Source organism: Corticium candelabrum, chromosome 22, assembly GCF_963422355.1.
Source record: "Corticium candelabrum chromosome 22, ooCorCand1.1, whole genome shotgun sequence".
Lineage (NCBI taxonomy): Eukaryota > Metazoa > Porifera > Homoscleromorpha > Homosclerophorida > Plakinidae > Corticium > Corticium candelabrum.
In genome coordinates this window covers 1,099,311-1,111,391 of record NC_085106.1, presented here as the reverse complement: position 1 = coordinate 1,111,391, position 12,081 = coordinate 1,099,311, and the positions used below count along the sequence as shown (strand labels likewise).

The 12,081-nt window shown below is 44.1% G+C and overlaps 2 protein-coding genes across 2 annotated transcripts in view; both read right to left on the bottom strand.

Annotated features, from left to right (window-relative positions):
- The window catches only part of LOC134196959 (hypoxia-inducible factor 1-alpha inhibitor-like), a 2,823-nt gene extending 1,814 nt beyond the window's left edge, over nucleotides 1-1,009 (bottom strand). Inside the window, exons 1-3 of the mRNA XM_062666187.1 lie at nucleotides 882-1,009; nucleotides 425-810; nucleotides 1-113 (exon numbers count right to left, since the gene is read on the bottom strand). The exon at nucleotides 1-113 is cut by the window's left edge and continues 154 nt beyond it. Coding sequence (XP_062522171.1) covers nucleotides 1-113; nucleotides 425-810; nucleotides 882-969 — 587 coding nt within the window. The 5' untranslated portion in view covers nucleotides 970-1,009. The remainder of the gene's footprint in view (nucleotides 114-424; nucleotides 811-881) is intronic.
- Nucleotides 1,010-11,950, bottom strand: LOC134196957 (uncharacterized). The gene is made up of 17 exons (XM_062666184.1): nucleotides 11,640-11,950; nucleotides 10,445-10,525; nucleotides 7,526-10,336; nucleotides 5,840-7,463; nucleotides 5,555-5,677; nucleotides 5,396-5,495; nucleotides 5,257-5,334; nucleotides 4,986-5,130; nucleotides 4,636-4,923; nucleotides 4,446-4,580; nucleotides 3,878-4,062; nucleotides 3,585-3,815; nucleotides 3,276-3,526; nucleotides 3,033-3,217; nucleotides 2,129-2,916; nucleotides 1,898-2,062; nucleotides 1,010-1,377 (listed from the first exon to the last, which is right to left on the bottom strand). The coding sequence occupies exons 1-17, from the start codon at nucleotides 11,752-11,754 to the stop codon at nucleotides 1,186-1,188; spliced, it is 7,497 nt and encodes a 2,498-aa protein (XP_062522168.1). The 5' UTR covers nucleotides 11,755-11,950; the 3' UTR covers nucleotides 1,010-1,185.
- Between the last annotated feature and the right edge of the window lie 131 nt (nucleotides 11,951-12,081).

The following is a 12,081-nucleotide window of genomic DNA, read 5'->3' as shown; positions in this document are numbered from 1 at the left end:
GGGGACACAAACATTCGCACGTACTGATCATTTAGCTCCCGTCCCAAATAATCCAGATCCCACTTCATAATAGCTGAACGAGTCAATTCACTGTCAGTAATAACAACCGGTTTCTGGAATTTTTCAAACAATCATAAACAGTTTTTGATACAGTGCATGAACATGCATGCATAATTCACTTGTGAAATATACATTAATTTAATCAGACGAAATGCAACACACCTACACATTTTCACACACACGCACACACACACACACAACACACACACACACACACACACACACACACACACACGCGCACGCACACACACACACACACACACACACACACATACACACACACACACACACACACACACACACACACACACACACACACCACACAACACACACACACCAAACAGTGGCACGTTGCATTGTATACCCCTTGCAAAATGTGTTCCATAGTTTGAGGATCATCAAATCTCCTTCGCTCCATTGGTTCTACTATGAACGCGTACTTCCCTTTAAATGTCACTCTACCACTGCCCTGCCCAGTATTCCCGTAACGTCCATTCACTTTTTGAGCACAGCTTGCTCCATGCATTTCACTAAGAGAGTGCTTGACATGTCGCAGCTGCTCTTTCAGAAACGCAATCTCTTCGTCCTTCTCATCTGCTGCTGTCTGCATCGACTTCACTTGCTTCTCAACGTACCCGCACGAACTCGTCCTCGTTCCCTGCTTTCCAGCGCTCCGTAAACTAACCTCCTCCCTCAATGCTTTCACTTGCAATTGCAGAACTTTCTTTTCTTCTAGCAAGCGCGAGGAAGCTGCAACACAAGCCACGCCCACCTCATTAAACCCGTCATTTTGCTCGTCCTGCCATCGTGTAAGAACATACCACTAGACGATTCACATAGTCCTGTCTGTATAGAAACCACCAACAAGATGCAAAAAATTAAGCAAAACACCCGATTTCTACCCATCATGCACGATCGGTTCCCGGATAACGCAACAGTGTACACGGAGTTCAGAGATCACTACATCCAGTGCGTGTTTATTTACACTACTCTTCAATATGAAGAAATCGTTAACACTACCTGGGTAAATATCACAACCCAGAACAAGTCTTGAAATTATGAACAGTCACATCAACTTTACATAAACAGCATATCAACAGAACATCAAACAATGCAACAACTGCGTTACGCGTAGGCTGAATCAACACAACCAGTCGTTTGATCATAAACTCCTTTCTTATAATATATGCAGTCTTTCTGCGGATTGGGCTGAGGCTTCAACTTACTGAACTCAGCCTGACTTAGAACCTGACATTTCTTCACAACAGCATGAACAGGGATGTTGTCGACATGACTCAATGACAAATAGACACCAGCCTAAACACGTCATAATACACACTGAAACAAATCAGTAATACCCCAGTCACCAAATGATGCAACAAACAACCAAGGTATATTAGACCCAATCAGATGCAATGGAATACATTTGATATTGTGTCTACATGGCAAACTTCCTGCCAGCCTACTAACCATCTATTTCTATTCACGTTGAACCAGAGAGCAGGACATTATAGTTAAGTGACTATACACTACTAGTAGATTAGGCCAATGCTTAATTAATAGATTTCTTCTTCAGACTTTTGAAACTAGGCAGCAGCTCAGCCTGACGAGCAAAGAGTCTCAACTGCATGACTCATCCCTATCTCCAAGGAGGCTTTGCTCAACAATGAATATTGGTAAAGTTTCCATCATGCATGTAGTTAATGTAGACTAGCCTTATACTACACAGATCAGTTGCCCACCAATACAAGCTATGAGGGAGATGCCAATGTTTGCCAAGATAACATACGCACTACTTCGCAAAACTCAAAAACTCGACCTTACAGAAAGTACATACCTTATCCTGTGGAACAGGCTTCTGTAGTTTTATGTCGGTCCCTCGGTAGAACCACTTGACTCTTGCCATTTTTGATCCGCCACATGCCTCGTACAACTTCTCAATCAGTCCAATGTACGGATCACCGCGCCTACTACGCGACTTAAATATAGCACTATCTCCTTCCTAGAAAGAAACGAGAATGTAATACCACACACAGTGGACACATTTATGCATAACAACAGCTCTTACACTTAGAATACAGTCTCCATGGCTGACAGACTTGAAGTATGTCTTTCTTCCACGACGTCGTTTGTTGTTCGTTTTTCCTTTGCCACACCATTCCCATTTGTCACCACGAACACCATCACTTCCTTCAAGTTCACCACATCGACTGGGTAGATCTCCACTCAGTGGTGGAGTCCGTAATACTACATCAACTTGACGACTGTCTGAGATATGACTACTACTGTCCAAATTATTACCATTGATAAGTTCGCTTTCAATGTCCATGCTATTTGAGCCTACACTGCTAATATCACTGTATGTAACGTCAAATCCGGCAAATGAACTCGCCTGCAATGAGCTCGAAGTTGGTGAGTCACCAACAGAGTTCTTCCCATTCTTTTCATGGTTTTCCTTTGAATTTACTACAGGGTGTTCAAATCCTTTAGATTCACAGTTCTCTGAGATGGGAGAGTAGTGAGCCATACGTGAGTCTCTACTAGCTGCAGACTGCCATGTCAGATGACCATGCCAAATATTGTTTTGAGTAGTCAAAGTACTAGGATCATCTTTATGGTCTTTTGTCTGGCTGTCTGCCGACGGTCTTGAGGGGTCACTGTTCTCGCAACACTCTGAAGGTTGAACATTGACGATATTATCCTTATTACCTTTCACATCTTCTGTAGGAGATGCTGATCGATCTGATGCATTCTCGTTATCACTGTCCATTATTCGACGAACCATTTCAAGAGGTTTCCATGCTTGATCCCCATCATCAAACTCCACAAAGCACTGACCAGTTGTCCAATCAACATCTACCAGAAACCAAATACCAATTACAACTCGTACAAATCGTCCCAATCTCCACATATTAAATTGCAAACAAAAACTTAGACAGATAAATGACATGTACATAGCAGACATTTCATACCATCTAGTACTCGACCAGGATAGTAACATTTCTGATGAACACTCCAGCGAGCACACACACGACATCCTCTTGGCAAACCACACTCCTGAGTTGGTTTCACATTCAGCACTCCTTTCTCCATGATCTCCTCTTGAGGCAACCAATGGACTTTCCGCCGTCGATCACCATCCACAATCACTCCATAACTACACAAACAACCATTCACTACAACTCACAAGTAACATCAATTCAAACTCAACATACAGATCAGGAGGCTTAGGATTCACAATTGTTGCAAAGGAATAAACTTTTGGCTCCTCCAGGTCTCGAACAAGCACCCGCTGGTCCATAGTCAAGACAGCAGGAGACAAATGAAAATGACTATTCACATTCTGCTTGTCTGAGTTAGCATGAAATGGAGCTACTGAAGTTTTTGTCTCTGTCATGCTGGTATTGAAATGGCAATCCATGCTGACTGAAGTTTTCAACTCCACTAGCGACGATTCCACTTCATTCTATCATAGTGCAACATCATACCTTCACAATTGGAATTTGCACACAAGAAAGCTTTACCTTTTCTTGAGACACTAAGCAAGCTCGCTTTGCTGGTGGTTTTCTTGTCTGATCAGTTTCACCAACAGCAAAATCATATGAATCTTTTTGTGCAACTTTACCACCTTTCCTTGATGAACCAGACATTGCTACTTCCCCCCCACATCTTTTCCCAGCAAATTTTCGAAAACGAGGTTTATCTGAAGACGTATCTTTAGTATACATCTTTGAATGTACTGTAGGCATTTCATGCTGCAAAATAGTAAATGAATATATAATAAAAAATGTGGACATAAAACAACTAAAAAAATTACCTTGCTGTTATTCGTCTCCAGTTTCTTTCTATTCAAATCATTAGGAAGTGAGTCACAAGCAGAAACTTCAATAGATGTCAAGGTATCAGGTGCAACAGTAGGCAGTTCACTCTGTCTTGCAAAACTGCTACGAGTTTGATTCTCACTAACAGGTACGACAGTTCCACCATCACCACCATTTGCATCTTCACAAAACACATCATCGCATCAACACTACACACTACATACATGTATGTATGTATGTATGTATGTATGTACGTATGTATGTATGTGGCTCAATTGGTTAGAATGTGCAGTTGGAGATTGGCAACATCCGGGACCATTGGGTCAGAGTTCAAGTGCGGGAGGGCCACAAACATAAGTTCCCTTGGGCAAGGAACTAACATACAATTGCCTCCAAGAAGCAAAGAAGAAGTGACATATAGACAGTGACTGCTGATAGTGTTTCGATTGTTTCGATTGTATACTAGTATCGTAGAAAGTATCATAGCAAGTATTTAGTAGTGTCTGCAGTAACCTGGCCTAAGGGTCCTTGTAACAAAAAAATGTATGTATGTATGTACAGTACCTTGTAACACTGCCTTGCTCTTCCGTCCTCGCTTCTTTGGTTGTGTAGCAGGATCCATTACAGTTTCACACCTACTAAAGATAGAGTCTTGACAACTTACTGCCAATGCCATTGAGGCACAACGAGACAATGCATCTAATAACAAAGTCAATATATAGCCACAGCACAAAAATGAGAGTTCTGTACAAACCAAGTCCTGACGTAGCAGCCATATTGACTGATAGCTCCACAGCTGACATCTCATTCAAGAAATCACGATGTTCCTTATTCCCACTTGCAAGTTCCTTTACAGTGCTGTCTTCTAATGTCTGTCCTTTTGCTTGAAAAGATATTCTCACTGAAGCTTCAAGATCAGTTGCAACATCCGTCTTCTTTGCACGCTGTCTTCTCCGTTGCCAGCCAGCTTTTGCAGATTTCACAGCAACTTTGTCCTCTTCTGCATCATATGTAGAGTCACTATGAATCGATGCACTAAAATCTACATGACAATGACACTTTATAAAAAAAATCAGATTTTCTGTTGATCAGGAATCATGCAACCTGCATCAGAGTCTTCTTGCTTCTTCACTATACTATTCACACTTGCCGCTCCACACCTAGTACCCTGGCGTCGTTTCACGTCAATAGTCTGCTCCACACTCGCAAACTGTTCACAGGTTTCTTCATCTGATGTGAGACTTGATGGCTAACAAGAAGAATACAAATAAATAATAAACTACACCACACACACACACACACACACACACACACACACACACACACACACACACACACACACACACACACACACACACATTAGTGCTCACCCTACCTTCTGTATACAAGAAATATTATATGTTTTCTCCACTACTATACTGTTTTTCTTCTTTCCCAGTGGCTTTCGAACCGCCTGGAAACAAGATTGTACACTATTACAAAATGATATTTCAGCATCAGCGTGTACTTCATACATTGGGGTCCTTTGGAGGTCTGCCTCTTCCTCGTTTCTTAACTACTGGCACATCCTGAACAGCTTCAACAGGAAAGACAATTGTTGGGCATTCACCTTCACTGTAACAACATGTTGATATGAACAGCTACATTTACAAAAATAGCAACAGCTCTTGCACCTTTGGCTGTCACTAAAGCCACTGTGAGCTTTTACTGGTACAAGTTTTTGTTTTCTTGGTCGTCCTCTCTTTCTTGGAGTGACTATTTTCTGTTCTTCATCTTTTGGTAGAGCTAGTTTCATTCTATAACAAAATGCAAATCCATGAGTCCAGACTTAAAACACAACATCAAAACACATACTAAACAATACACTGAAGGAGAAGTAAAAGCAAGTCAACGTAAAAGACAAACTTCTAAAGCACCAATAATGTGTAACAGTATATATAAAAAAATTCCAACGTTACCTGCGAGCATGCCTCCGAGCCTTTTTTTGAAGTTTTGCCATTACATTTAGATGTCCTTTATACTGCTGCTGCAGTTCTGCCAGCGACACTCGAACCTTCACTTCCTGCTTACTCATACTTGTCCCTTCCATACTCAAATCACCTGATTTCCCATTACCAAAAATCCTTCGACTTTCCTCTGTCTTGTACTGTCGATACAATCCACATGATATTGCCCTGTCGATGGCACTGGTATCGCTTGTCAAAAACGGTTGCATTAGCGAGTAGTAATTGAAACCAGTTAACATTGATTGAACACAACGGCCACTAACTGGATGGCCAAGATCTTCTAATTCATAAAGCTCGTACTCCATTACTCCGTTGTTCACTGCCTTTTCCTTGTTGTCATCCTCAGTTGGATCAGCACGAGAACACGGAAGGACACTACATGCACGAAGTTCAGCCAAATGTAAAGAGTCTTCCATATCATCTCCACTGCTTTCGGCATCTGATCTCTCGAGCTTCCTCTTTTCAATCCAATTGTGACCATCACATTGCTTCTGATTATGCATATTTGCTACTGGTAGTGTAGGCAAACTACTGGGAAGCAATTTGCCAACAAGAGCACTGCCATGGCAAGTAGCTTCTCGTTTCAATTTGCTCAACAAGATCGAAGCATGTGTACTCTTCTCATCCAAGAAATTAGAATTTTCATTAGATAACGCTTCTGACTTCAATTTCTTTTCATTGGATTGCATAAGATGACAACTGCCGTACAATTCAGATTTGGGAATAAGAGATGGCAATGACATCAGTGCCTCAGAGTTGCTATCGTTTGTGCTCTGTCCATTAGATTGTTGCCATCTAGACATTTCCAGAACATGCTCACGAAGTAGTTGTTTCTCCAAGTCATGTTTTTCTTGAGGGGAAGCCTTTAGCAAGCCTTCACCAGACTGACCACCAGACTGACCAACATTCATGACTTCTGTAGAAACGTGCACACGAGTCGACTCCATAGTCTTCAACTTGTGTGCTTCTTCACTGCCTTGCATTTTCTGACCAGCTATTGTCTTCTCAAGTTTCTCAGACTTTGATGATGAATATTTCTGCTCTATAGACTGAGCATCACGCTTGTTTAGTGGGCTTCCAGGCCTGGCAGACCTTACAACAGGTGACTGTTCTAAATGAGTCGCTTGCAGATCTTGGTGTAAAGCCTGTTGCTGACCTACGGAACGAGCTGATTGACGATCCAAAATTGAAATTTCTAACTTGCCCAAGACTCGTTCTTTGTCTGTGATGATACGTAATGCCGAAGATGACGACGATGTGACTACTGCATCAGTACCTCTAACAGATACCTCGGAAGTCCCAGCATGCCCACTCATAATTGCCAAGTCACTCGTAGGATGTCTCTGCTGCAAGGTTTTCTTTTCGTGTGATTGTTTGACTTCCTCTTTTCTGGGTTGAGCTTTTCTATCACTCTGCTTTCGTTCCAACTCCGAATGTTGCTGCCACCGCTGCTGTTGAAAGTAAGGATGATGCTGTTGCTTGAGCAATTCCTGGTACTGAGACAATGAGCGATGATGAACACAATACGGGGACTGCATCAATGGCCATGATCCTCCTTGTGGTAGCATGCCAGAGTCTACAAACATAACAAAACATCTAAACAAACATAATCAGTACACATCCATATGCTCCACCTACTTTGTGCAACATATTGCAACATGGATTGAGCAGCTGTTACGACGAGATTTGGACTGACATGTGACACAGGCTTTATCACAGCCGATGGCATTTGTCTCATATCCTTGCTACTAGTTATCATACCAGGGTGCACATCCATACCAGCTGTAGACACAGTCTGTGTTGCCATAAAACTGCCAGTAGTCCTAATCTGACCAACACCAAGCTTTTCAAATTGTTGCATTAAATCTGACGTATTTACATCTATAGTCAACTTCTTGCCCTTCACCGGTGACAACGTACTCTCTGCACTGGATTGCTTTGTTACTGCCCTTGTCTCACTTTGCTGCTTGCTTTTCTTCCGTAATTTTGTAGGTGAAGAGACAGCTGTAGATGCTGTTGACGCTGACAAACTTCCAGAGCTGGAAGCATGAAACTGATGAAATCTGTGCACTTTCATATCATCACCGCCATGACATCTGTCCTTGTCGATATCTTTGTCTTGCTGATGATCAGAAATACTTGCTTTCCCAGGCATAACATGCCCACTTTCACCAGCCCGACTAACAATTTCAACCTTAACATGAACGTTTCCTGTCTGGTTGTCATTTCTTGTCGTGGGACCTCGTTTCTTCACGCTCTTTGCACTGAAAGCACTATGCTCACTCTGCAGCAACGTGATGTCAGCCTTTTTCCCATCAGTAGCAACCTCTGAATTTCGTAAAGGACTAATGACCTCTGATGGAACCAAGCTGGAGACACGTGGACTTGAAATTTCAGTCGAAACTAAACCTGGAGGAAGACGTGGTTTAACAGGACTAGCAAGGTTACGAAGAGCTTCGTGTCGATCAAACTCTCTTGCACGAGCCTCAATTTCTTCAGGTGTTTGTGTCTCAAGAAGTTTTCCACCAGGTAGGTTCCTGATTTCTTCACTGACAAATGAAAGAGTATTTGGTCGTTTAGGAGTGCTTAGTTGTTTCGCTACAGAGTGACTTCTACAATCAGTTTCATTACTCTGCACATCGGTAGTGACTGTTTCATCCTTTACTTTGGCTGAAACAGTCAATGGCGGAATCGAAGATACTTCAGGATGCTTAAACATTCCAGGATGGTAGCGCAAACGATCTATTTGTGAAAACGGTGGAACCAGAGAACTCTCTTGTTTTACCGTCATCTGACCATACATGGCTGCTTGTGCAGATGCTAATTGTGCAAATGGCATCTGAGCCATCAACCTCTCATCTGGCAATGGGCGTAGTGGTCCAGCAAATCCATACATGTAAGATGGATCTCTAAGCGACAAGGGAAACGTGACTGGTGGTGGTCTCTCCATAACACATTCATCTTTGTCTCCATCTTCCTGTTCACTAACCTCATCTGTTTTCATTCGTTTTTCTGCTGATTTTTCAGCTTTAGGACTAGACTTGGTTTTTCGTCCTCGAGCTAACCCTTGCTGGGTTAACTGATTGTGTCCATGCTCTACATTGATTATACTTCCTGCAACGACAGATGTCGCCTGGGCAACAGGTGCAGTTACCATACTTGACACAGGGCTACTAGGTCGAGCATTGGCAAGCAAATTGTCGCTGACTGTTGACTTCTGTTCTTTTACTTTAGACTTGCGTCCTTTCCCAACTTTCTGCTTGTTATCTCCTCCTTTAACCTTTCCACCAGACGAACTAGAGGGAGCAGTACCTTTGACAAGCTTGTAATGGCGCTGGCCAGGAACTAATGTAGATCGAGACGAAGCCTCAGTCAATTCAGATATCCCATGAACTCCAGACACTGTGCTGGTCTGCTGTTTCTTAGAACTTTCTGTTGTAACTGGAAGTTCACGATGCACTCCATCTGATACAGAGACTGTGGCCCCATCCTTGGTCACTGAACCGACAGTTTTCATGCCAACTGGAATCTGCTCCACCTTATGAAGCAGAGGTGGCTGATACTGACTCAGAGCAAAATGGGGAAACGCAGGTGTGACTGAAGTCACAGGCTGAGGAAAGTGAACAGGAAGGTCGGGTTGTGATGGGATCCTGCCTGGACTAAGACCAAATGGCACACGCTGAAGAACAGTCGGATTAAATGGCATAGGATACAAGTTACTGAACAATGATGGATTACAGTGGGATTGAGGCAACTGCCAATCATATCGATAGTATGGACGTTCCATCTCTCTCTTCATTTCCATTTGTTTATCATCCGATTTCACCTCAGGCTTAACAACCTCTGCTACATTATCCACCAAATCTTCTTTATCAATGCCTGCCTTTCCCTTCCCTTTTCCTTTTTTTCCAAGCGCAGACGACTTACCCTCCTTCTTTCCATCTTTAACATTCGATTGACTCAAACTGCCTTTGGCACCAGAAGACACATCCACACTCTCTTTCTGATCACTACTATACTCTCTATCCCTCGATGACCTCCGACGCTGTTTTACCTGGGAAGACTTAGAAATCTCCTCTCCTAATTGAGGAGTCAATATAGCTTTAGCAACATCATTTCTCCATTCTTCGATCTTTCGTATTCTGTCCTTCTCAGTTGGTTCCTTGCTATTCAGGTTGTGAGCTGCCAACGTCTGTGTACGAACGGTCTGAATATTAACCGATGGATCATTGGCTTCCTTCTCCTTCGTGTTACTACCACTCGCTGATTGCTCAGACGCATCAGGTTTAGGAGCAGCCATTCCAGGAAACTGTACTGTCCCCATTCCAGGAATACCAGAAACATCCGGGACACCAGGAACCACAGCTCTGAAACCAACATAGGGCGAAAGCGTCATTTTCTGCAATATAGCAGGAGGATAATGGCTGACCAAGCGAGTTGCCGGTATGGCTAAGAAATAAAAGAGCAAAAAATATTATATAATTATAACGACCATGTAATTATGCACATACGACCTTTGCCCCCAATTAGCAAAGTGTATATGTCATACTTACTCACCTTCTGCAGTAGCAGCGGCGCCCGCCCAATTTTCGTGAGGACCAACACGTGGGACGACCGAATGAGTCACGAGATGCTCACCTAGACAAAAGACGATGCGACAACGTCAGCATGTAACCGCGTGTGATGCTATATCTATCTATTTATCTATTCTCCTCCTGTGTACGTAAGGCGACCCCTCGAGGCAAATGACTCACAGGAGTAGCGCATATATTTTTAAGCCTCCACACAGCGGCGACGAACAATGAATTAATATTCCCTTACGTCACTAACACGCCCCACATCCAAATATGGGCAAACGCATTGCGCGTTTTACATTACCACGCCCACATTGTAAGCAAAACACGAGGCGTGGCCTGAAGCTTGTTTCCTCCTTTCAAAACAAAAATTGCACGCGAGCGCCACCAACTGCTTGCACTTGTCCTGCTTTCAAGGCGGCTGCAACACAATTACCGTGCGACCTCCCGACCCACGAAAACTCGACAGCAACGCGCTCGCGGGGGTTGATCACTCGCTTAGATCGTACTCGCCCTACCACCAAACCTGCACATAGCACAAAATCTGCGGCCCGGCAGACGGTCTCACAGCAACGCCTTTGTTTCGGTTTGCGTGTCGGTGACGCGAAAAAGGAGACAGAATAATGAACGGACGTGAAACGCCCATCAGACTGCGAACAATGCGTCCGCACGCATACTTCCAATCGCGAGCCTCCGTCTTCATCTTGCGCCACACAGTTCTGGCGCAACACGAACGAAATTAAACGTATCGTGCCATCTGCCGTCGACTTTGCGAACAAAAATTGCGTTCACCCGACACGAACACACGCTGAACTGCACGACACAAAACAGGACAACGAGCGAGACGAGGCTACTAAAGCGAGCGACAAAAAAGAAGACGACGCGAAGAAGCCAAATGGAAGCGACTGACACTTTGCACGCCTCATCACTACGCAACCTCTCCCCTCGACCAAAATATCTCACCCGCTAGGAAACGCCAGAGAGCACTCGGCGTCGACGTTTTAGCCGAAAAAAACGCGAGACCTCACGGGAATGAACGTCGACGTCACCGTGTTCAGTTGTTGTCGTAGATCGAAGCAAAGATTAGGACTGCAGCGCGCATACCGCGACGCCGTGCGCACAGATTTTTTACACAAAGCTCGCAAGAGAAATGCAATGCAACGCGCCCGTTGACTGACCTTGACGTCGAGCCAGAGCGGCGGTGTCGAATCCTCGCGTGTCGAGACTCGCTTGCAGTTCGACGTCTCGTGGCGCCTGCGAGCTCTGAATGGCGTGTAGAGCGAAATCGGACATGACGGATGACGCAGGGCAGTCGCTTGTGTTTGGACGGAGAAAAGAGTCGAGGGAGAAAAAAATTATTGCCGGTCGAGAAGCGAGAGCGTCTCGGATCGAGTATTGGATGTGAGTCGGTGTGGACTGCCCGCTGAGAAGTGAAGGAAAGATCTAGACGACGATGAGCACACACTCCGGCCACGCACGCACTCTGATTGTCATCACACCGCTGAGCGTCTCCGAAGGGCGGAAACGCGGTTACGCGCTCGGGTTTACACAAACTTGCAAACCGGTCACGTGCCGAATTCAAAACGCGTCGCGTTTGCAGGTATGAATGGTAGCAGGTGA

Bases quoted from the DNA above. Each gene is read 5' to 3' on its own strand.
- LOC134196957 (XM_062666184.1), bottom strand. From the start codon at position 11,754: ATGTCCGATTTCGCTCTACACGCCATTCAGAGCTCGCAGGCGCCACGA. The intron at 5,335-5,395 runs GTATGAAGTACA...TCTTGTTTCCAG, and splicing joins GACCTCCAAAGGACCCCAAT to GCGGTTCGAAAGCCACTGGG. The intron at 3,816-3,877 runs GTAATTTTTTTA...ACTATTTTGCAG, and splicing joins TGGAGACGAATAACAGCAAG to CATGAAATGCCTACAGTACA.